Here is a 21,807-nt window from a genome sequence, read left to right as displayed (position 1 = left end):
TTGAACAGTTTGCATAAGTGTCTCCAGGGAGAATCCTCCCCATGGTTACCTTTTCCTTCCCAGCATGTTCCAGAGGGCAGATTTCCAGCAAATTCTGCAGCATAACACTACTTTTCTGCCACATCTAGGTCCTCTTCAAGAAGTCCCAGTCTTAGCTCTGGGCAGGGTCCCTCTTTCCTGGGTGTTCCCCTAAAGGTAGCACCTTAGTAACTGCTCCTTATAGCTTCTACTCCTATCTTCAGTCATTCTTTTAACTTCTTTTTTGAAAATTAATTACTTAATTTATTTTTGGTTGTTGCACTAGGTCTTCTTTGCTGTGTGCAGGCTTTCTCTAGTGGTGGTGAGTGGGGACTACTCTTTTATGGTGCACAGGCTTCCTATTTCAATAGCTTCTCTGTGGAGCACAGTCTCTAGGCACATGGGCTTCAGTAGTTGTGGGCTTAGATGCCCCACAGCATGTGGAATCTTCCCAGACTGGGGATCGAACCCATGTCCCCTGCATTGTCAGGCAGATTCTTAACCACTGGACCACCAGGGAAGTCCTCTCTTATCTTCTTACTAGCCAATTCCTCACTACTTTAAGCCCCTGTTACAGTTCATACTTTTTTATAGTAACTGTTTCCTGTTCAAATTGCTGTGTGGTTTCTCTCTCCTGATTGAATGTAGACTGATACAGTGGTCAGGAAATACAGTAAAATCAGGAGACAGGTAGCTTTAAAAAAAAAAAAAAAAAAAACAGAAGCCAGAGGTCTGAAGGTCTCTTTGAACTTAAAGACTGCTTTTAGGGAGAGTAAAGGAGTGAGAGAACTGAAAGGGTGGGAGCCTGAGGCATAATTTTAGGTGTAGAAAAGAACCCCTCTTCCTACTCCTCAGCACCCTTCACACCTCACTCATAAAGTAGAAACCCACCAACATTTCTTCCCTCTTGAGAAAGAATTATGGGAGATGCCCTTGTCATTTTCTCCACCTGTGAGCACCTGAGTTGTGTCAGCCCACAGCTCTCTGCTGCATGGGGCAGGTGCACTGTGTCACTGCTTAAACTGGCCCTTGCTGGAGAGGCCCATAGGTGTGAGGTTAGCTGAAATATGCTGTGCAGTCTCTGGGTGCACATGTCTCTCCCCCGCTGTGGGCTCTGAGGTTTACCCCCAGAAGAGAAGGCTCCCACTGCAGCAGCAAATCCCAGCTATGCTTTCCAAACTAGATTTATCTGCAGCAAGGTGGATCCTAAATTTCAATTCTCCTTTAAGGTTTTCTACTAATTTTCCAACTAATTGAAAGCCAAAAAGAGAGTAATCAGTGTTTTGAAAACCCTAGATTTAGAATTTGAGATTTCTGAAGAATCTATTGGTAGAACATTTGTCCACCATGACAAGGACAGAAAGAGGTCACAGGAGTGGGATGCTAGGGTGGAATGAATGGAGGATTACTGGAATCATAGGTCTCTAAGAACAGCAGCTACTGGGTGTTGAACATGATCTCTGCTGAAGTCATCTGAGCCGAAGGTGAGTTTAGGATGGAGAGGAAAAATGCAAGCCAAGTTCTAAATATCTTGATGAATGCAAGGGAGTGACCAGGACTTACTTGATGGTGACAATGAAGAGAAGGGAAAAGGTTGGCAGAGCTGGTAACACCTGGGCCTTGAAGGAAGACTTGTTACAGGAAGGTGAAGGAATAATGTTTGGAAGCCACAAAGGGAGAAGTAGGCCATGTCATACCTGATCCTGGCCTTTAGATTCTTTGAGTTTTGGCCAATAAGTATCCTTCAACAAAGGGAGCTGAAGGGTAAACAAGAATCTCAGGAAGAAAGCTAGGCTTTACTTAAGGCAACAAATAAAATGTTTTGAGAAGACAGTATAAATATACAACCACGCCTGATCTAGAGAGCTTAATGAAAAGGGAGGTTCAAAGGGTGGAAAGCAAAGAATAAAAGCCAAAAAGTGTCAAAGAACAAGCCGTCTCATCCCATGCCATCGGGACTATTGGTTTTCCAGTGAGTTGGATACAATGGGAAAAGATTAAAAAAAAAAAAAGATTCATACATACCATAAACACTTTATATAACTTAAAACATAAATGTACACACATGTGCCAATCTTTTGATGTAAGGCCAAGGCCTGTTCTCTGCATATGGATCTGCTGATTGGAGTTATGTGTCTTCTGTCTTACATAAACCACATCCTCTGTCTATGATTTCCAGTTTTGCTTTCTTCAAAGTGGACAGGAAACCTAAAGACACTTGGGAAATAATCTGAATGCAGACAGAGCCCATCTAGGTTTTTATAAGTCCTTCCACGTCCTTTTAACCTTGTTCTACCTATACCTAGTCCAAAGCAGAGCTTTTGTAGCTAAACTTTAAGTCATTCCAAAGCTGAGTTTTTATGGAAAAAAAAAAAAAGTCTTTCTTGCATTTGATCAATTTATTCAAATGAGAAGGACAGCTGGCTAAACAAATTTGAGGACGAACAGCACAACTGGCCATTGGAAAGAAGACAGTCTTACTGGTGAGAGCAGGAAAGCACGGGCAACCTAAAGAGAAACTCTTGGCTGAAGAAGACACCTGCATGCTGCAACCCATGGGGTTAAAGAGAGAACACGGTACCAGTTACTTCAACAAGCCAGTTAAGAGGAGACCAATACTGCACAAGTGACAAGACTGACCGCATTTTGGGGTAAAGGCAAGGATATCAGGGATATGAAGTATTATTAAATGGCTTCAAGTTTCCAAACAAAGAGCTGGCATGAAGAGCTGACATAAAGACTGTTTTGTTGTTCCCCATTTACTTTTTCCTCGGTCCCTTAACGCCTATGGCTTTTCCCATTTTAAAGAAGAGAAAACAACATTAAGGAACAAGGTAGAAGAATAGTAAGAAAACTAGAGAAGTGCTCTGAAGCTCCAGAGACACTTCTGGGCCCCATGCTAGTTCCACTGAACTCCTGTTCTTTTAGCATTGACAATTGCAAATTCCTAAGTTTAGCCTCTTTCACTACTTATATCTTTTCTACTGAGTTTTCCACCAGTTAACTAGGAACCAATACTCATACTCATTCTCTCATTCTTCCCACTGGTTTTTTAGGAACATTACTCACTGGAACATTACTTTCTGTAACCATACAGAAAGGGAAGGGTAACAAAACCAACAAAATCAGAAGTAAATACACTTTCAAGAAATGAAGTAACAATATCAACACTCATAGGGCTAGGCCTACCTTATCCTAACATGATCAATGATTTCCTTCTTACATTTTTCAATTTGGGGTGTCCTTTTCATGTCCCACACAATTCCTCCATGTTCCTCAGTGAAGAGGCCCCAGATTGGGAAGTCTCTTACCTATTATTCTCCATCAATAAATATTACAAGGAGGAGAATATTGGGTGCTAAGAAAAATGGCCATTTATAGATTAGCCACCATTTACTGAGCACTTACTATGTTTAATCAATGTGTTAAGTGTGCCTTGGGTTTCTGACATCATCTTGTTTAATCTTCTCTGAGGTTATATTATAACTATTATCATCATCATCCCATTTCACAGAGAAATTGACAAAAATATAAGGATTAAGTATGATGCTCAAGGTCACACAGCAAGTAAACAGCAGAACCAGGATTTGAATCTAGATTCAAATCCTTAGGCCCAGGCCCTAAGATCCAGTTAAACTACTACACCAAAATGCCCTCTTTCCAGACATCCAGGTTCCAGTGGAATTCATTTAAAACTTAGAAGAATTACCTTTTGATATATACAATTCCACTGGTTCCCTTGCCCTAACAATGAGTCCCAACCATGTACCACAGGAAAAATTGGTTTAGGGCATTCACTTGATTATTCTAAAGTGTGTTTACCTGATTAAGACAACAACGCTATTTGAAATAGGGTGAGACCCAACTATCATGAAAGCGATTCCCACTTAATAGTTTTTACAATCCTTCCCCTTGAACAAACACAAAACCTTCGTAACAAAGTGGAGGGTCAGTGAAAGAGAGACATGTAGCCGGGTTGGAAAGTTACATAATCCAAACTTACCTTTTTGGTACACTTCTTGACAGTGTTTATTAATTCTTGTATTACCAGATCTACACTCTTCAAGGAAGGCCCCTTCAGCTTTACAATTTGTTTTTTGACTATTGCCTCAAATGCCATGTCTGGAGTAAACAACCCTGTCCTGGATATAAGAAAGAAAACAGCATGTTAGATATTTTAAATTGAATGATAATCAGTACTCTTTTAACAATGTTTTAATTGGCATGATACTTAAACTAAGCATGAAAAATCCTCATTTAAAAAGTACACAGTGATTAATTCTATTCACAGCATCATTTGTAATATCTTTAATACATTCTATAGATGATTAACACTACCTAAAAACAGTTTCCCAAATGTTTTCAAGGCCCATAATGTGACCTTCAATATTTAACTGTCATTTGTCTCATCTCACTCTTTCACAGCAGGACAAAGGAATGCTACAATAGAAGTGGTGTCCTAAATGTACATTTCTGTTTCTAAAGTATTCCAAAAACAATCCTTTCTTGTCCTTCATGGAGTAGGAAATGATCTTCATATTTTGAACACTGAAACAGTAGCATTCCTAAACTATATAACATATTCTTTCCTGGAGAGCTGTATTATACTAAGTTCAGAGGTTCCCAGTTTGAGATCCTGGGGTGCTGGAGAAAAAAAAAAAAGACAGTTAAGTGGAACTAGCTTTTTAGGACCCTGAATGCCTAAATTGTGAATTTACAAAAATAACAAATGATAACCAAAGTAACAAGAATCTTTTTCATCTGGCTGGAATCAATTCAAACTGGTGTCACAACAGGGCTTTTCTAACGCTGTGCAGAAGCTCAGGAAAGCAGGTATATGCATGTGTGTGTGTGTTTCACAAAAAATGAAAAATTATTACTCACATCTAAACAAAAGGACAATGGAAAAAATCTACTGTAAAAGGGATCTTGAACCCTGACAAACACTATGCCCACAGATATGCAGGCTCCAGACACTGGTGGCTGATCTCCCCATCCTAGACTTTCCTCCCTTCCCCTTATTTGATTACCCTCTCTTCCTTCAACACTCAATTTTATGGTATCTCTTTGGAGAGTTTCCTCTACACTTTCCTTTTAGCAGCCTCATTCTATGTCTCTTATTTGCTTAGCACTTTGTGCCCTCCTCCATGAAACGACTTAGCAGCAGCAGCAGCAGCAGCAGCAGCAGTAGCAGTCATACTATACTGTTAACTGTAACTTCTCCACTTTGGATACAGAATACAATACACGTTGTTTGAAGTGAAAGTGAGGTCGCTCAGTCATGTCCAACTCTTTGTGACCCCGTGGACTGTAGCCCACCAGGCTCCTCCATCCATGGGATTCTCCAGGCCAGAATACTGGAGTGGGTTGCCATTTCCTTCTCCAAACTACTTCTCCAGACTACACGTTGTTTAGTCTGACGTTAAAACTGTTCCCCTGTCTGTCGCTAATCTTCCTTGTGGTTCTTTTCCTCCTTCCTCTCATGCACATGAGGTTTCAGCCAAACCAGACCATTTGCCTTTCCACAAACATATTCATGCTAATATTTTATGCCTTTTCCTTCATCTAAGATGTTCATTTCACTTTTCCCACAATTTCAGCCTGTCCAAATCCCACCTGTGCTTCAAAGGCCAGATCAAAGCAACCACTTCCCACAGCTCGCTTTCTACAGTCCTGCCACTGACTTGGTCTTCCTTCTCTGAACCCCAGCATCTTATTTTGCACTACAGTGATCTGAGCACATATTTTGGTCCTAGGACTATCCTAGTAAGAAGAGTCATTAGAGCATTTATCTTTGTTTTCCCCACAAGGAGGGATCCCTTGCTCATCACTGGCATTCAGTGTTAGCAGAACAAAGAAGGACCATCAAATCCTCACTGAGCAAAGGTGGTTTCTATTATTCAAATATCTAATAGAATCAGTTGAGAACAAAACATTTTAAATTAAGTATATTTAAAAGCCTAAATAATTGCATTATTAGCATGTGTTATACTCAGGACATTGTGCACTTCTTATCATTTTGTGTGTGTGTGCATGCATTTTAGTTGCTAAATCGTGTCCAACTCTTGCAATCCCATGGACTGTAGCCTGCCAGGCTCCTGTCCATGCAAATCTCCAGGCAAGAATACTGGAGTGGGTTACTGTTTCATTCTCCAGGGATGTTCCCCACCCAGGGATCAAACCCGCAGCTCCTGCATTGCAGGTGGACTCTTTACCACTGAGTCACCAACCAGCTTATAGGCAAATTAACTCCAGCATAATAGTAACAGTCAATCTCTTCTGTTGGTGGACATGTAAATCAGAAATCTATAATCCTGAATCCTGAATTTTTGCAGTTACATTCAATAAAAACGTAATCAGTAAAAACTTTTAAAAGTCAAATAAAAACACTGTATTTAGTTAAGCAAAAATACTTTTTTGATCCCTCTCCCAAAACATAATTTGGTTCTATTGCATTTATCAGACTAATACGTGTGAATACTAGCTCTGTTCAGCTAAAGAGAAAGACAGAGTTTCTATACCAAATGTCTTCTGAGGTTGAGGGAGAGGGAAGAGAATTAATAGGGAACTTAGAAATCCTGTTGATGGTTAAGAAAAACACACTGGATGTGGTTAGAGATGTTCTCTCCTTTTCACTTTATGAATGCATATTTACATATTTACCCCGTCTTGCCTGGAGAATCCCAGGGACAGGGGAGCCTGGTGGGCTGCCGTCTATGGGGTCGCACAGAGTCAGACACGACTGAAGTGACTTAGCAGCAGCAGCAGCAGAGTAGACCTTCCAAATTTCATAAGGATAAATTCAAATGTCATAACTCCTTTGGAAAATCACCCATCACGGTCACACTCAGTGTCAAGTTTTGCTCTCTCAGTTTCTGTTCCTCAAATAGTCTCAAGCTGGCCCTGAGGCAGAATCTGGGACACAATCAACCGATAGACTGGGGACCCCCTCCTTCATGTAAGATCATCATGAAGTAGGCAACCTAAGTCTTCTGACCTTGAATCAATTTAGCATATGCTCCATTACATTGAATTTAGCCCTCTAAACACGAACTCACAAAATGTGCTTTAAATTCATTTATTTTCTTATCCCAGTTCTTTAATAAAAATAGATGAGGATAATCCCACTTTATATGAGGGGGAATTCAGGCACAAGTTCTCCTCCCAACCACCTCTCTGCTCTCCTTCTGTATTTCTAACTCCAGTCCAAATGCAGGGCTCCCTGCTCCATGAACACGTGCTGCTCTTGGCCACCTCCGTGCCTTTGCTCACACTACTTCCTCCACTCTAAGCTCCTTCTCATCTCCTCCAGCCTCAACAATCGCCTCTTACATCTCTTTGCATCGCCATCTACCCCATATACACACATATTCACATTTATACACAAAGACACCTTTCCTTGTTGAAATCATTCTTGTTTTCAAAACAGGCAAGTTTATTTGACTCTAAAATAACCACCTTCATTAATCTTCCCCAATCTTGCTCCATAAATCCAGTCAAAATTAATCCATCTAGTCTTGGTGTAAGTGATGATCACTTATGAGCAAGTCTGGCCTTTGCCTCTGAAATATACAGCTCTGGAGAACAAGGTCTTGTTCATCAGTAAATGCCCAATTGTCAAGAGCATGGTGCTGTGAGTGCAGACAGGGTTTTTGATTTTTCAGTGGAAAAAGACAATATGACAATACTAGAAATTATCATTGAACTCAAACAAGAATTTCCTATTTCTTATTTCTTACTCCCACCTCTACATTCTACTCTGCTCAGATGATGAAAAGGCTACTTCACTAGCCATTTATAAACACTAATTTTTTTATTAGCTTGAACTGAAGACAAGGAAAACGTGAAGCACTTGCCTGATACCATGTATGTTTTTGATTGCATAGCTTATTTCTCTTCGCAATTCTTTCTCATTGAACTCCATCTGTGGAAGCAAAATGAGCCACAGTTATGACACTCAATTCCTCTGAATAATAATATTGTTGAATATTTAAAAATGAGAACAACTTTACTCCATTATTAATAAATGGATACTCATGTCTTTCCTAACCTAAATCCAGATGGTCAAGACATCTGTTTATATAAAGTTCAAGGCAACACAGAATGTTAGGGATTTCTGGGAGTTTTAGTGCAGCAGATTTTAACTCTTTTATAGATAAGGAGTGCTGCACATAAAGGATGTCTTCTGTACATAAATCTGGCCATTCATTTGAAATATATAATTCTTCACTCTTTTGCTGAATGTAGTAAATGTCTTCACAGACAAATGCATACATAGGTGTCACCTGATGTACAACAGTAGTCCAGCTGTGTTGAGAATTAACAATGGCTGTCTCTTCTCCCTGGCCATGTTAAGCACCTGAGTTCAAAATTCATTTAAAAGAGGAAATTAATAATATTTTGCCAATCCTACACAGGATAGAGTACTGTATTAAAATTTTCCCAGAAGTTCTAGGTACCTTAAATTTATTGAAAGTAGGATCAAAGTGTCATAGAGCTTAGACCTGAAAGGGATATCAAGAGAACATTTGGGTCAGCCCCTAACTTTTGAGATTTGGCCTCTCCAACCTCATTGCCTGTCCATTTCCTGCCCCCCTCACACTTTATGCCATAGAACAATGAACTGCTTTAATTCTACACCTCAGCCTTTACCACTCCTCCCTTTCTGTCTGGAAAACATCTCTTCCTCAACCCCACCCTACCTATTCCTGCTTAACTAGCTGCTCAACCTTCTTAGCTCAGAAGCCAAGCTCCCTTACACAGTCAGGCTGGGATTCGTTTCTGTGGACTGTGTTTCCATAGCACCCTGTGCTTAAGTTTATCACTTTTCTTAACACATATTAATGAAACTGTCTATTTACCCATCTGCCTCCCACACCAAGACATAAGTACATGCCTCTGTATGTGAGACAGGTAACACAGTCCCTAAAACTACCTCGCTGCCTATGGGGCATTTCAAACTTAACATCTCTGAAACAAAACTCTTGGTTCATACCTCCATACTGAACTTTTTCTCAGTTTCCTCATCTGATGGACACTAACATTTGCTCAGTTGTGCAAGTCAAAATCTTGGGAGTCATCTTGAATCTTCTCTTTTTTGCATTTCCCATAACAATCCAAGCCCCATTAATCCTTTCTTCAAAATCATGAATCCATCCACTTCTTTCAAGCCTCTCTGTTGAGGCATTTCTACTATAAAGCTAAAGAAGTTTAAGTTTCAGAACTTCTCTCTTGCATAAATTCCTTACAAGACCCTGTGCCTGTGTGTTTATAATTTTGCATTCTTCAAGAGGGGTCCCCAAATTGTATAGGCTTCAGGTCCCCAACAAAGTGGATTCACCCCTACTTCGGCCCTACTGTTTAACCCATCTTGTCTCCTTCAATTCACTTTTGCTCCTTTATAATCCAACCAGACAGTGGTCTTTTAAAATCACCAACCAAATCAGGTCACACTTTTTCTTAAAACTCTCCCTGGACTTCCCATTGTTAAATGTAAGCACTTTATCACAACCTATAAAGCTCTGCATAAACTGGGCACTTCCTTTATCTGAATTCATTTTCTGCCCCCTCCCCTTCACAGCTCTGCACCAGCCTCAGTTGTTCCTCACCTGCTACACAGGTGCTTGCTTTAGGGCCTTGTCCTTGGCATCTTGCCTTAAACAACCTTCTTCCTTCAGATCCTTATAGCTGACCTCTTCATGCCATTCTGGTCATGCTTTAAGGGCCCCATAGTCAGAGAGACCTTGCCTGAACATTCCATCAAAAGTGGCTAATCTAATCCCATTCTCTCTCATATTTCATCATGTAATAATACTAGATTTTTTTTTTTTTTACTTTGTCTATTTGTCAATTTTCTGTCTTTTGTCACCCGATAGTATCTCTGTCTTGATCCCTGGCACCTAAGATCACTGGTACACAGTAGATGCTCAAGAAACATTTGTAAATAAATTAGACAACAAATAAGCATCACAGGAACCTGTTAGTAGTTGTTGAATTATTGAAATATCATTAGATTCCATTAAATAAAATAAGAACCATCAGTAAGAAAATTAACTTCCCTCCTGAATTTCACTACCTGAGTAAGAAGGTTTTTGTTTAAAGAATTATCTTAGTCCCATACCATTCATATAACATTTTATGAACAGTTATGTAGAACAGAAAATAGAAATGAAATAAAACAAAAGGAAAGAATAACATTTGGTACAAACCTTTACTATCTCAAAAGGAAAGCGTTCATGGAATATACGATTGATTTTAGCACCCCCTGAGAGCTCCAGGGTGTCTACTTGATCCCCTGACCCTTCAATTCTCTTCTCAAAATCCACAGCAAATTGTTGAACCATCCTGTATTGCAAAAGAGAAATAAATTCAAGTTAAAGTTACAAGGCTTCGCATTTTTTATCTGAATTTGCTATGGTTATTCCTCAGAACCCTTTTCCTGGTGTTCTTAGTGGCACCTACTGGCAGAATTAACAATGCACTCTAGTCAGTGCTCAAAATGTAACTATATGAAATACACATTATCAAGATTTATTTCAGACATCTAATTTAAAATATATACTTTAAATATCTGCATCATTAAATAAACATTCTGCCATTTAGCTGCAACTATAAAACGGCATTTTAAAATACTTAAATTAGAAATACACTACCACGTGTAAAATTGATAGCTAGTAGGAGGCTGCTGTATAACACAGGGAGCCCAGCCCAGCACTCTGTGACAACCTAGAGGGGTGGGATATAGGGTGGGGTGGAAGGAGGTTCAAGAGAGAGAGAGCATATGTATATACTTAGGGCTATTTCACGTTGTTGTACGCAGAAACCAACATAACATTGTAAAGCAATTATCCTCCGATTAAATTTTTAAAAAATCATCTAAGCAATAAAACTTCATATAAAATAGTAACATGAGCCAGGACTCCTGTGACATCACTATCACCTGGTGTTCCAACTGCTCCAGCAGAGTACTCTCATACTTTATGAGCTACTCTCTTCCCTGACCTCAGCATCGCAGACCTCATTCTGCCAGAACAATGCAAATTTCTGGCCCTCCACCCTTGCCCCTCTGCAACTAACTCTAGCCTTGTTTTTCAATGACTCCCTAAAATTTAATAAAATGAAAGCTCCTGACCCCACCTAAGATTCTCCAGGGTCTGGCCCTGGATGCCTCATCTCTTACTACTCATCCCCACTCACCTTCCAAACCAACTAAAAAGAAGCTATTTGGAGGTCCCCATGAGTACCATGTCTCTGTGCTTTTACACTCATTTTCCTTTCTGCTCTGCCTTATGCTTCTTTGTCTGGCTAGTTATCATCTGTCCTTCAAGACTCAATTTAAGCATTAGTTTTTTCAGGAAGCTTTCCATGATCCACAACTCTATCTACCACCACCACTCACTGCCACCCAGATGAAGGACCCCTTCTCAGCTTCCTCAGCATATTTTCAGCAGAGCATGTAGCAGACGGCATCACCATCACTCATCTATCAGTCTCTCTCCTAAGGGCATGGACCATGCATATGATTTATTATCCCCTGCTTGGCATATGAGAGGTACTCAGCAAATTCAATGAAGGAATGGATTACCTCAAGACAGTTGGTAAAAAACAAAGCAAAAAAATATGTTATACAGAAAAAATGACTAGTTGTATTTATGACTAGTAGGTTTAGAAAGTCTCAATTCTGACACACTGAAACTATTTTTAAATCCAAAATCTACTATATTGAGAAAAAATTCAAACCACCTAAAATCTTAATCTTTTATTCTCTTTCATTAAAATCATGGATGAAGTAAAAGGAACTTCAAATATTTAGGCCTAAAAATCTAGAATATAACTGGATATAGCTATGTTCATGTATGTGCTAATATTAATCTAATTTTAAACACCTGGAAAGGTATGAAACATTGGGAAACACCTGAAAATTCACCTCTAGCTACTCCTTTCCCATTCCCTACACCCCAGCCACCTGGCCCACTAGAACAAGTTGTAGCGAAGTTCACACTATTCTCTTGACTTCCTTCTTCCACCTGACAAACTCCTCCCATACTTCAGGGTCTCATTCAAGTGAGTTCACACCCTTCCTAGCATGTATCTGCTCTTTATCTGGTCTTCCTTAACATTTAATACTTACCAGAAATGTAGCATTTATCAGACTTTAACAGTTAGTTGTTTATATATCTGTTTCTGCTGCTCTACTGTGGTTTCTTCTTGAGGGTTAAAAATCATATTCATTTTTGAATCCGTAGTAGATAGCACAGAGCCAGACATCAAAGAGAACACAGAGATGTGAGCAAGGCAAGAGAAAGTAATGAAGAAAGGGAGGGAGGGAGAGAGGCAGGAAGGAAAGAAGGAGGTGAATCAGCTCCCTACAAGGGAGGAATCCAACTGTGGAAAATTGTAATGAGTCCAATGGAATCACAGAGGCAAGACCTAGTCTTTACAAAGACAACAGTTTCAGTTGAACGTTAAGATGATGACCTAGGGCCTAAACAGAAATAGCTTTCCTTTCTCTGTAACTTGAAGACTTTTAATAGGAGCTTAACCAAAGCCAAGAAGAAAAAGAAAAGATAAACTATGAGAGAGTTGAATCCAAGAAAAAAAATTTTTCCTCTGTATGATCTTACTGTTTTTTACATGGAGGAATACAAGATAATGCATTGAATATGTTACATAAATAATTTTAACATTTAGAAATCCTCCTACAAATAAAAGGAATTAGGTTGTGCATTTTAAAAGCCATATTAGGGGTATTTGATTACAAGAGTGCAGAGAGAAAGGGGCCATAGGAAGTGGCAAGCATCATCTTTAGAGATGGACTTCAGATATCCAGGGATGTAAGCTGGTCAGTGGGGGTCTTCTGGTGGAGAGAGACCTGGGGCAATTTGAAGCACAGGGATAAAAGGATAGATGAGGCTGGAAGGAGCTAAAAGAAGGAATGAGGGTAAAAGACATAAGGGGATGGCAATCCTCCAACAACTCTGCTATCCTAACCCAAGAACCCTCAGGGATAAATCTAATAACCCAAGGATAAGAAGAAAAGATCTTGAAGGAGTAAAAAGACACTTGGCAGTTTTCACATTTGTGTATTTAAAGGTCTACATTAAAATCATTACCAAATAGGAAAAAAAAACTTAAATGTGCCCTACTGTCTGTAGTTTTTAAAATTAAATCCTTGGTTCTCACTGCACTGAAAAATACACACAGACAGATGATATAAAATGACTGAAGTAAAAAAGATAATAAGTACATGTGATACCAACAGAAACAGTTGCACAATCCAGATGACATTTTCAACAGGAACCTAGCCCACTTTTAAAGACTAAGGGCAAACAACCCTACTGAGTTATCACTGTTGGTTTTGCTCATTTACTGAATCCAATTAGAAAAACACAATAAAACTGGGCAGAGGATTGGGCATTGGTTAAATTTATAATGACAGAATTAAGATCAACAACTATTCTTCAAGAAAACAAAGATTCGAGGCTTATTTTATGACATATACAAAGCCTCATATACTTTACTTCTATGGGAAAAAAACCTAGAAACTAGCATGATAAATAGACTAAGGAAAAAGCAAACTGAAGAAATGAGTTTCAAGTGCTGAACAAGGGAAGGGCAAGGTGACTCACTGCAGCAATGCTTTCGTCTTCCGGGTGGGGTCCTCTGGCTTGAAGTTTTTGTAGGCTTCTACTTCATGTTCTATGGACAGCAACTGGCCCTGTAGTTTGTTCCTGAAGTTGGGCAGGGTGTCTCGAATGTGGTTGGTAAGTTGCTAAATAAAACAAAACAAATTCATGCACACATATAAGAGACGGAAGTTCAATTCAGAAGATAAAAATTGGCCTTCACTGTTTTCCAGATCACTCAAAACCTTAGAAAGTCATACACACATGTGAGTCTGACTGTGTAGACAGATGTGAGAAGTTCCAGCTCTCTCCTCCACTGCCTACACCCCAGGTCAAAATTCCCTCAGCTAAAGTCACTAGCTGAGACTATCTCTTTACATCGGGGATACCCTATTAAAAGGCAGCTAAGTTTACTAATGAAGCTGCCTAATGACACCTTAGTATGGACTAATCTGTCAGATAAGCTACCCTGTGAAAAGGAACCTTAAGTTAGAATGTGATACAAATGAAAGAAGAAGAGAATGACAGGTGCTGCCTGAATTCTCAGAACCAAAAGGCTCACCCTCCAGTGGAGCTCATTCATACCCATGTACCTGTCAGTTGTTAACTTCCTTTCCATTCTATAGCTCAGGCAGGTGTTTCCTCTTTCCTCCATCTTTAGGCCCCAGTCCAACTGTGGTTAGTCCCTAGCTTACACCCTCAACAGGTTGTATATAAAAAGCCCTGGTATTGATACCTCTACCTAACCACTTGCTTTGGCATTTCCACTGAAGTCATCTGCTGACACCTCAAGCTTAGGATAAAGAAAATTCTCTAACAGATTTTCTAAGAGGGACAAAACTAATTGAGAATAAAGGTGGGATATAAACTCAGATTGATTAGCCCTCTGACTAATGCTCTTTCTGTTACAATATAATTAAGTCTGAATTAACAGGAAAAAAGATCACCTTTTTGCATGGCTTAAGAAATAAACTCAGAATCAAGAGAAATGTAAATGTTATAGAAATCTAGGAAAAAGAATAATAAATTTAAAGTCAGTGAGTCGATTCAGTCACTCAGTTGTGTCCAATTCTTTGTGACCCCATGGACCACAGCATGCCAGGCCTCCCTGTCCATCACCAACTCCCAGAGTTTATCCAAATTCATGTCCATTGAGTTGGTGATGCCATCCAACCATCTCATCCTCTGTCGTCCCCTTCTCCTCCTACCTTCAATCTTTCCCAGCATCAGGGTCTTTTCAAATGAGTCAGTAGTTTGCATCAGGTGGCCAAAGTATTGGAGTTTCGGCTTCAGCATCAGTCCTTCCAATGAATATTCAGGATTGATTTCCTTTATGATTGACTGGTTTCATCTCATTGTAGTCCAAGGGACTCTCAAGAGTCTTCTACAACACCACAGTTCAAAAGCATCAATTCTTCGGTGCTCAGCTTTCTTTATAGTCAATCTCTCACATCCATACATCACTACTGGAGAAACCATAGCCTTGACTAGATGGACATTTGTTGGCAAAGTAATGTCTCTGCTTTTGAATATGCTATCTAGGTTGGTCATAACTTTCCTTCCAAGGAGTAAGTGTCTTTTAATTTCATGGCTGCAGTCACCATCTGCAGTGATTTTGGAGACTAAAAAAATAAGGTCAGCCACTGTATCCACTGTTTTCCCATCTATTTGCCATGAAGTGATGGGACTGAATGCCATGGTCTTAGTTTTCTGAATGTTGAGCTTTAAGGCAACTTTTTTACTCTCCTCTTTCACTTTCATCAAGAGGCTCTTTAGTTCTTCTTCGCCTTCTGCCATAAGGGTGGTATAACCTGCATATCTGAGGTTATTGATATTTCTCCTGGAAATCTTGATTCCAGCTTGTGCTTCATCCATCTCAGCGTTTCTCATGATATACTGTGCACATAAGTTAAATAAGCAGGGTGACAATACACAGCCTGACGTACTCCTTTCCCGATCTGGAACCAGGCTGTTGTTCCATGTCTAGCTCTAGCTATTTCTTCCTGACCTGCATACAGATTTCTCAGGAGGGAAGTCAGGTGGTCTTGTATTCCTATCTCTTGAAGAATTTTCCAAAGTTTGTTGTGATCCACGTACTCAAAGGCTTTGGCATAGTCAATAAAGCAGAAATAGATGTTTTTCTGGATCTCTCTCGCTTTTTCAATGACCTAGCAGATGTTGGCAATTTGATCTCTGGTTCCTCTGCCTTTTCTAAATCCAGCTTGAACATCTGGAAGTTCAAGGTTCATGTACTGTTGAAGCCTGGCTTGGAGAATTTTGAGCATTACTTTACTAGCGTGTGAGATGAGTGCAATTGTGCAGTAGTTTGAGCATTCTTTGGCATTGCCTTTCTTTGAGATTGGAATGAAAACTGACCTTTTCCAGTCCTGTGGCCACTGTTGAGCTTTCCAAATTTGGTGGCATATTGTGTGCAGCACTTTCACAGCATCATCTTTTAGGATTTGACATAGCTCAACTGGAATTCCATCACCTCCACTAGCTTTGTTTGTGTGATGCTTAATAAGGCCTATTTGACTTCACATTCCAGAATGTCTGGCTCTAGGTGAATGATCACACCATCATGATTACCTGCGTCCTGAAGATCTTTTTTGTATAGTTCGTCTGTGTATTTTAAATTTAAAATAAGGTGAATAAGATAAGTAGACCCAAACCAACTGAAGAACCATTTAAAATCATTTATGTTTATCCGAGCTTACCCATGTGCATGCCTAATCACTTAGTTCTTTCCAACTCTTTGCAACCCTATGTACAATAGCTCTGTCCATGGGGATTCTCCAGGAAAGAATACTGGAGTGGGTTGCCATGCCCTTCTCCAGGGGATCTTCCCAACCCAGGGATCGAACCCAGGTCTCCCATATTGCAGGCAGATTCAAGGTTATCTGGATATTCAAGGTTATCTGGATATATCTATTCAATAAATCAAGTTATTTAACTGTCAATAGTTCACACCTATCCTAAAACCTTGTCCATAGTTATGACTTGTTAGAATAGGAAAAAGGAGTCCAGAATGGCAGTGGCTAAAAGACAAGGAAGGGAAAAGCTTGAGAAAATAGAACAAAGGAAGGTCTGAGGACCACAGTGAGGACCTCAGGTAGAACAAACAGCACTCCTGGCTAGCCCAATTTACATAGGGCAAGCCCAGGGGGAGGAGATAAAAACCACATAAAAAGAGGAGCCAAAGGGCCGGGGGTAACTCCCCTCTTCTCTTCTTGTCTTTTGGGTCGGCATGCCCTCATGCCTGAAGGATGTATTTTCCTTTATTTTCTAAATAAAACTGAGCTGTAACATGGAGCTGTAACACCGATCTGTCTGAGAGCTGTGACAGGGTCTGTCCAAGGGCTGTGACAGGGTCTGTCCAAGGGCTGTAATCTGGTCCGTCACTTCAAATTTCTGTTGGGACGAGACAGAACTGAGGAAATTCCACACTCCTCCAACAGACTTATCATGTTATTCCCCTGGCATGTGTTGCCATTATGGTTTTGAAGCAGAAAATAAAAGAATGGAGAAGACTGCATTCCCAGTAGCAATGCCCAAGAACAAACCCCAGATCTAAGAGTAATAGTAACCACTTGACTGACTTTCCTAACTTCTCTTCTTGGAAGTGTTAACCTCAACATGACTGAAATCAAGTACCTAATATTCCCTTCAGAAGTTTCTCCATCTTGGTGATTTCATAATAACCTGGAACTTGGGAGTTATCCTTGACTTTCCCTCTCTGTCAATCACTAGAGCTAATCCACTGCCAAGTTCTCAATTTTCCCAAATATGCCCCAAATCTGATTCATTTTCCATCTCCACTGGCACTAACCAAGACCAGGCTACCATCATTTCTCACTTTGACTCATAAGTAAGAGGTCTTCTCAATTCTCTTTTTTTCTTTCTTCTCATTTCCCCATTTCTACTCTTGATCTTCCTATTTGCAACCACCATAATCATTTTAACCCACAGATGTGACTGTTATTCCCCTCCTCAGATTCCTTAAACAACTGACTCCCCAGGGCTCTTAGGATAACAACCAAAATCTTTAACTTTGCTTACAAACACTATAGGATTCAGCCACTGCCTTCATCTCCACATTCTTCTCTTACAACTCACTCTCTGACCTCCAGCCATAATGATATTCTTTTCAATTCCTCAAAAATATCCTGTCCTTTTTTCAGTTTTTGCTATAGTAAGAGTCCCTCAGGGTCAGACGTGTTGGTACACATAAGATCAGCAATAAAATTATCCTAATTTCAGGAGACTTCCCTGGAAGTCCAGTGGTTAAAACAGTGTGCTTTCAATGCAAGGGTTCAATCCCTTGCTGGGGAACTAAGATCCCACATGCCATATGGCATGGCAAAAAAAAAAAAAAAAAAATCCTAATTTCAAACACAGTGTGAAGATCCTTGAAGCAATAGAGAAACTGATTATACAGGAAATGAAAGATCTTTAGTATAATATTTATTCAATTTTCAGTCAACCAGAATCAGTTATGCCATACTTTATGGGTCACCTGTAATAACCAAATGGTCAAGCATACCTGTTCTACTTTTCCAGTATTCATATTTCTAACTTTATTATTTCTAATTATTTTAGTGACTTTTCTCTAAGTTTTTTTTTTCATTTATTTGCATTTTTCTTAGCCCAATACAGGTATGAGAGCAGAAATCAAAAAATAGTTTTATCAGAGCTAAATACATTGATAGAATATCATGATTCTTGCATGACAAACCAAACTTCCTTCTCCAAAACAAGTTAAAATTTTTTAAATGACAACTATATTATTGCTTTATGGCTTCCAAATATTCATCTACCCTTAATTTAAAAATACAAATTTTATATTAGTCTGTGTTACATCACTTAAAATACAAGTATACTACTGTTTTTTATTTTCTAAAACTGCTTCAATTGCTGCCTAAATTGTTCAGATATAATGTTACTAGTAGCCTACTGTTGTGTTAGCCTCTACTGACACCTAGGAGGGAACAATCAGAACAACTGTTAACTACTTGACTTATTTAAGTTCATAAATAAAAGTTAAAGCATACTTTTTGTGAGAAAAGTTGCTCACCATCTGAGTCAATGTAATCAAAACTTGGGGTGGAGGCTCTATACTCAATGACTATGATACAATTCTACTAGGGACTGGAAAATATATGAAAAAAAAGTACACTAAATTTTTATGGAAGAAATGTATATATGCATGAAGTTGCTCCTGCTAAGTCGCTTCAGTCGTGTCCGACTCTGTGCGACCCCATAGACGGCAGCCCACCAAGCTCCCCCGTCCCTGGGATTCTCCAGGCAAGAACACTGGAGTGGGTTGCCATTTCCTTCTCCAATGCATGAAAGGGAAAAGTGAAAGTGAAGTCACTCAGTCGTGTCCGACTCTTCGCGACCCCATGGTCTGCAGCCCACCAGGCTCCTCCATCCATGGGATTTTCCAGGCAAGAGTACTGGAGTGGGGTGCCATTGCCTTCTCCAATATGCATGAAGTGAGGGGAAGCAAAGGGCCTAATTCTATCTGTTATGAGGAAAGGGGTTATCTGGAAAAGTTTCTTAGATGAATGAAGATCAGTGATTGCTTATTTGTTTTTAAGATTGGAAATTAAGGATCAAACCAATCCTAAACAAAATCATAAAGAAATTTTAACTTAACCATCACAGATTGACATTTCAAAAAAAAAACAGATGACAAGAGACAAACTTTTCAGAGAGATGCAAGTTTAACTCCTTAAAACAATTATATATTATGAACAAATATGTGCTAAAATGTGTTCCCCTGTTCACTGTTTGTAAATAAATACGTATTTCTGCTTAGTACACTATTCTTTCAATAATATTAAGGTGGATTCTGGTCATTTAGAATTACTAATGGCATGGGTCTAAGTATTCATATTCATCTTTTAACTTTTCTATCAATACTATTATGCTAAATAGTTCAGAAAAAAGTATAAAAATAAGAAATATGGATTCCAATAGCCATTCACATATTTTATAATTGTTCTTGTTGATTGAAAAACCATTTTTACCTGATTAAGGACCTTCTGAAGGTGTGGGGTCCCCATCCGATCAGCAATATGTCTGTAAGCCGGGTGTGAGAGAAAAAATTTCCTTTCTGCCAACATGGCAGCCTTTATGTCCTTCTTCCCATCTATGTCCTTCTGGCTCCTGTTTACCACCCCCACGTAACCTAAAACAAAACACACATCTATGGAGTTGGGGACACTTTTGGTTTCTTCTTCTGGGGAAATTTTAAAGCTGTCAAAGAGGCCAAATAAGAAAAGCAAAATAATTTTAAGAGTCTGAAGAACAGATCCCCTTACAAAACTCAATTTGGGATATCAGTATTTAATGAAGGCTGGACAATTTGGCTAATGTTGATTTTTTAGCATTAACAAAATAACGTCCTTTTGTCCTTAAAAGATCTGTGCATTTAAATAGAGTAAATCTCTAAGCAGCTTTGTCAGACAGCAGCAAGTAAATAATTCAGACTTAAACAGAATACATTTATACAGACTATGATGAATAATTATACCGTTCCTTCAAACCCCTTCCTTTTCCTGTTTTATTCCTATTGTTTGAAGGAATAGTTCTTTCTTTGGATCAATTTTACTACATTATTTGGGAACACCATGTCATTCCATAAAATGTTTAACTAAGCTTAAATCCATTCTTCTCAATGTGGAGGCATAAAAATTCAGCCTCCCACTGGTTTCCCAGTTGTTTCTCTGCCACACCATCAAAGAAAGTCCTGTATAGGACACATTACATTACCCCTGCGAAGTGGCAGCAGCTTATTCTCTAGAACATCCCTGGCATCCGTTCCTTCATCCATGAGATCCAGTTTGGTGATGACTCCAATGGTTCTCAGACCTGCACCACAAACAAAACCCACATTACACAATTTGCAGAGACCAACAAGTTTCAGAGACATATATGTCTCAATGTTAATTGCAAAGCACTCATATTTCTGGTTCTTTCCATGTTCCTCACCATCTTATTTTGTTTTCTAATCCACAACTATCCCATCTAGTAAATTTCAACAGGATGAGACAGAGAGCTGCAAAACGACCCATCCATAAGATAACTCTTGATCCAGGAGAGAAAAAACAAATAGCTGTTTCACCAAAATACTTATAAATGTATGAGTTTATTTTTGTACTACATGTACATAGAAATTATGTATTTAAATTATCCCCTCAAGGATTGCACACAGTATGGATGCTTTCATTTTATGCATTACATTATTAAAAACAAAAAGAGATTACACATGGACCAGTGATGTGGGTATGTCAGAAACCAAAGCTTATTATTGATCCAGGTCTGAGCACTTGAGAGCAAACTATAAAGAGAAGAAAATTAGGTACAGGATACCATCATTACCAAAAATAAACTCACAAATCTCACATATTCATTGTTACTTAGAAAAAGAAATATGACTTAATGGAAAGAAGACTGAAATAGGAATTCTGAGCCATGGATTCTAGCCTTAAGATAAGTCACTTAACTCTCTGAGTCTCAGTTTTCCTCTTCTATAAAATAAACAGTTGGAAATCATGAATCAAAGGTTCCTTTCAGTAATAAAATAATGAAAAAACCTAAACATTTTATGTAGCATATCAGATGTACTGTTTGTTCTTTGGTCCCATCATTAGATAAAATGAACAATATTGCCTACTGATTCATCTTTTTAAGTGTATTTCTTTGGCTTTGCAATTAAACATGGTTAACTGAATACAAGTTTTTATTTTCTGCCTGAAACCACTCTCAATGGTTTCCCTGATAGCTCAGTTGGTAAAGAATCCTCTTGTAATGCAGGAGACCCTGGTTTGATTCCTGGGTTGGGAAGATCCCCTGGAGAAAGGATAGGTTACCCACTCCAGTATTCTTGCTTCCCTTGTGATTCAGCTGGTAAGAATCTGCCTGCAATGCACGAGACCTGGGTTTGATCCCTGGGTTGGGAAGATCTCCTGGAGAAAGGAAAGGCTACCAACTCTAGTATTCTGGCCTAGAGAATTCCATGGACTGTATAGTCCATGGGGTCACAAAGAGTCGGACACGACTGAGTGACTTACAGGCTCACTCTCAAATAATAATGTTTAATACTTTCTAAAACAGCTATGGTTTTAAATGCTTACATGTCTTAAATCATTTAATCTAT

At 39.1% G+C, this 21,807-nt stretch overlaps 1 protein-coding gene across 8 annotated transcripts in view; it reads right to left on the bottom strand.

The window, feature by feature from the left end:
• DNM3 (dynamin 3) overlaps positions 1 to 21,807 on the bottom strand; it is a 646,555-nt gene that overhangs the window by 380,401 nt on the left and 244,347 nt on the right. For all 8 annotated transcript variants that reach the window (XM_070768173.1, XM_019976685.2, XM_070768169.1 and 5 more), the window contains 6 exons: positions 20,421 to 20,519; positions 19,676 to 19,836; positions 13,647 to 13,789; positions 10,227 to 10,362; positions 7,875 to 7,942; positions 4,022 to 4,160 (listed from right to left, as the gene is read on the bottom strand). In XM_070768173.1, coding sequence (XP_070624274.1) covers positions 4,022 to 4,160; positions 7,875 to 7,942; positions 10,227 to 10,362; positions 13,647 to 13,789; positions 19,676 to 19,836; positions 20,421 to 20,519 — 746 coding nt within the window. The remainder of the gene's footprint in view (positions 1 to 4,021; positions 4,161 to 7,874; positions 7,943 to 10,226; positions 10,363 to 13,646; positions 13,790 to 19,675; positions 19,837 to 20,420; positions 20,520 to 21,807) is intronic.

This window comes from Bos indicus, chromosome 16 (assembly GCF_029378745.1).
Source record: "Bos indicus isolate NIAB-ARS_2022 breed Sahiwal x Tharparkar chromosome 16, NIAB-ARS_B.indTharparkar_mat_pri_1.0, whole genome shotgun sequence".
NCBI classification, from domain to species: Eukaryota; Metazoa; Chordata; class Mammalia; order Artiodactyla; family Bovidae; genus Bos; species Bos indicus.
This window is presented reverse-complemented; position numbering and strand designations above follow the sequence as displayed.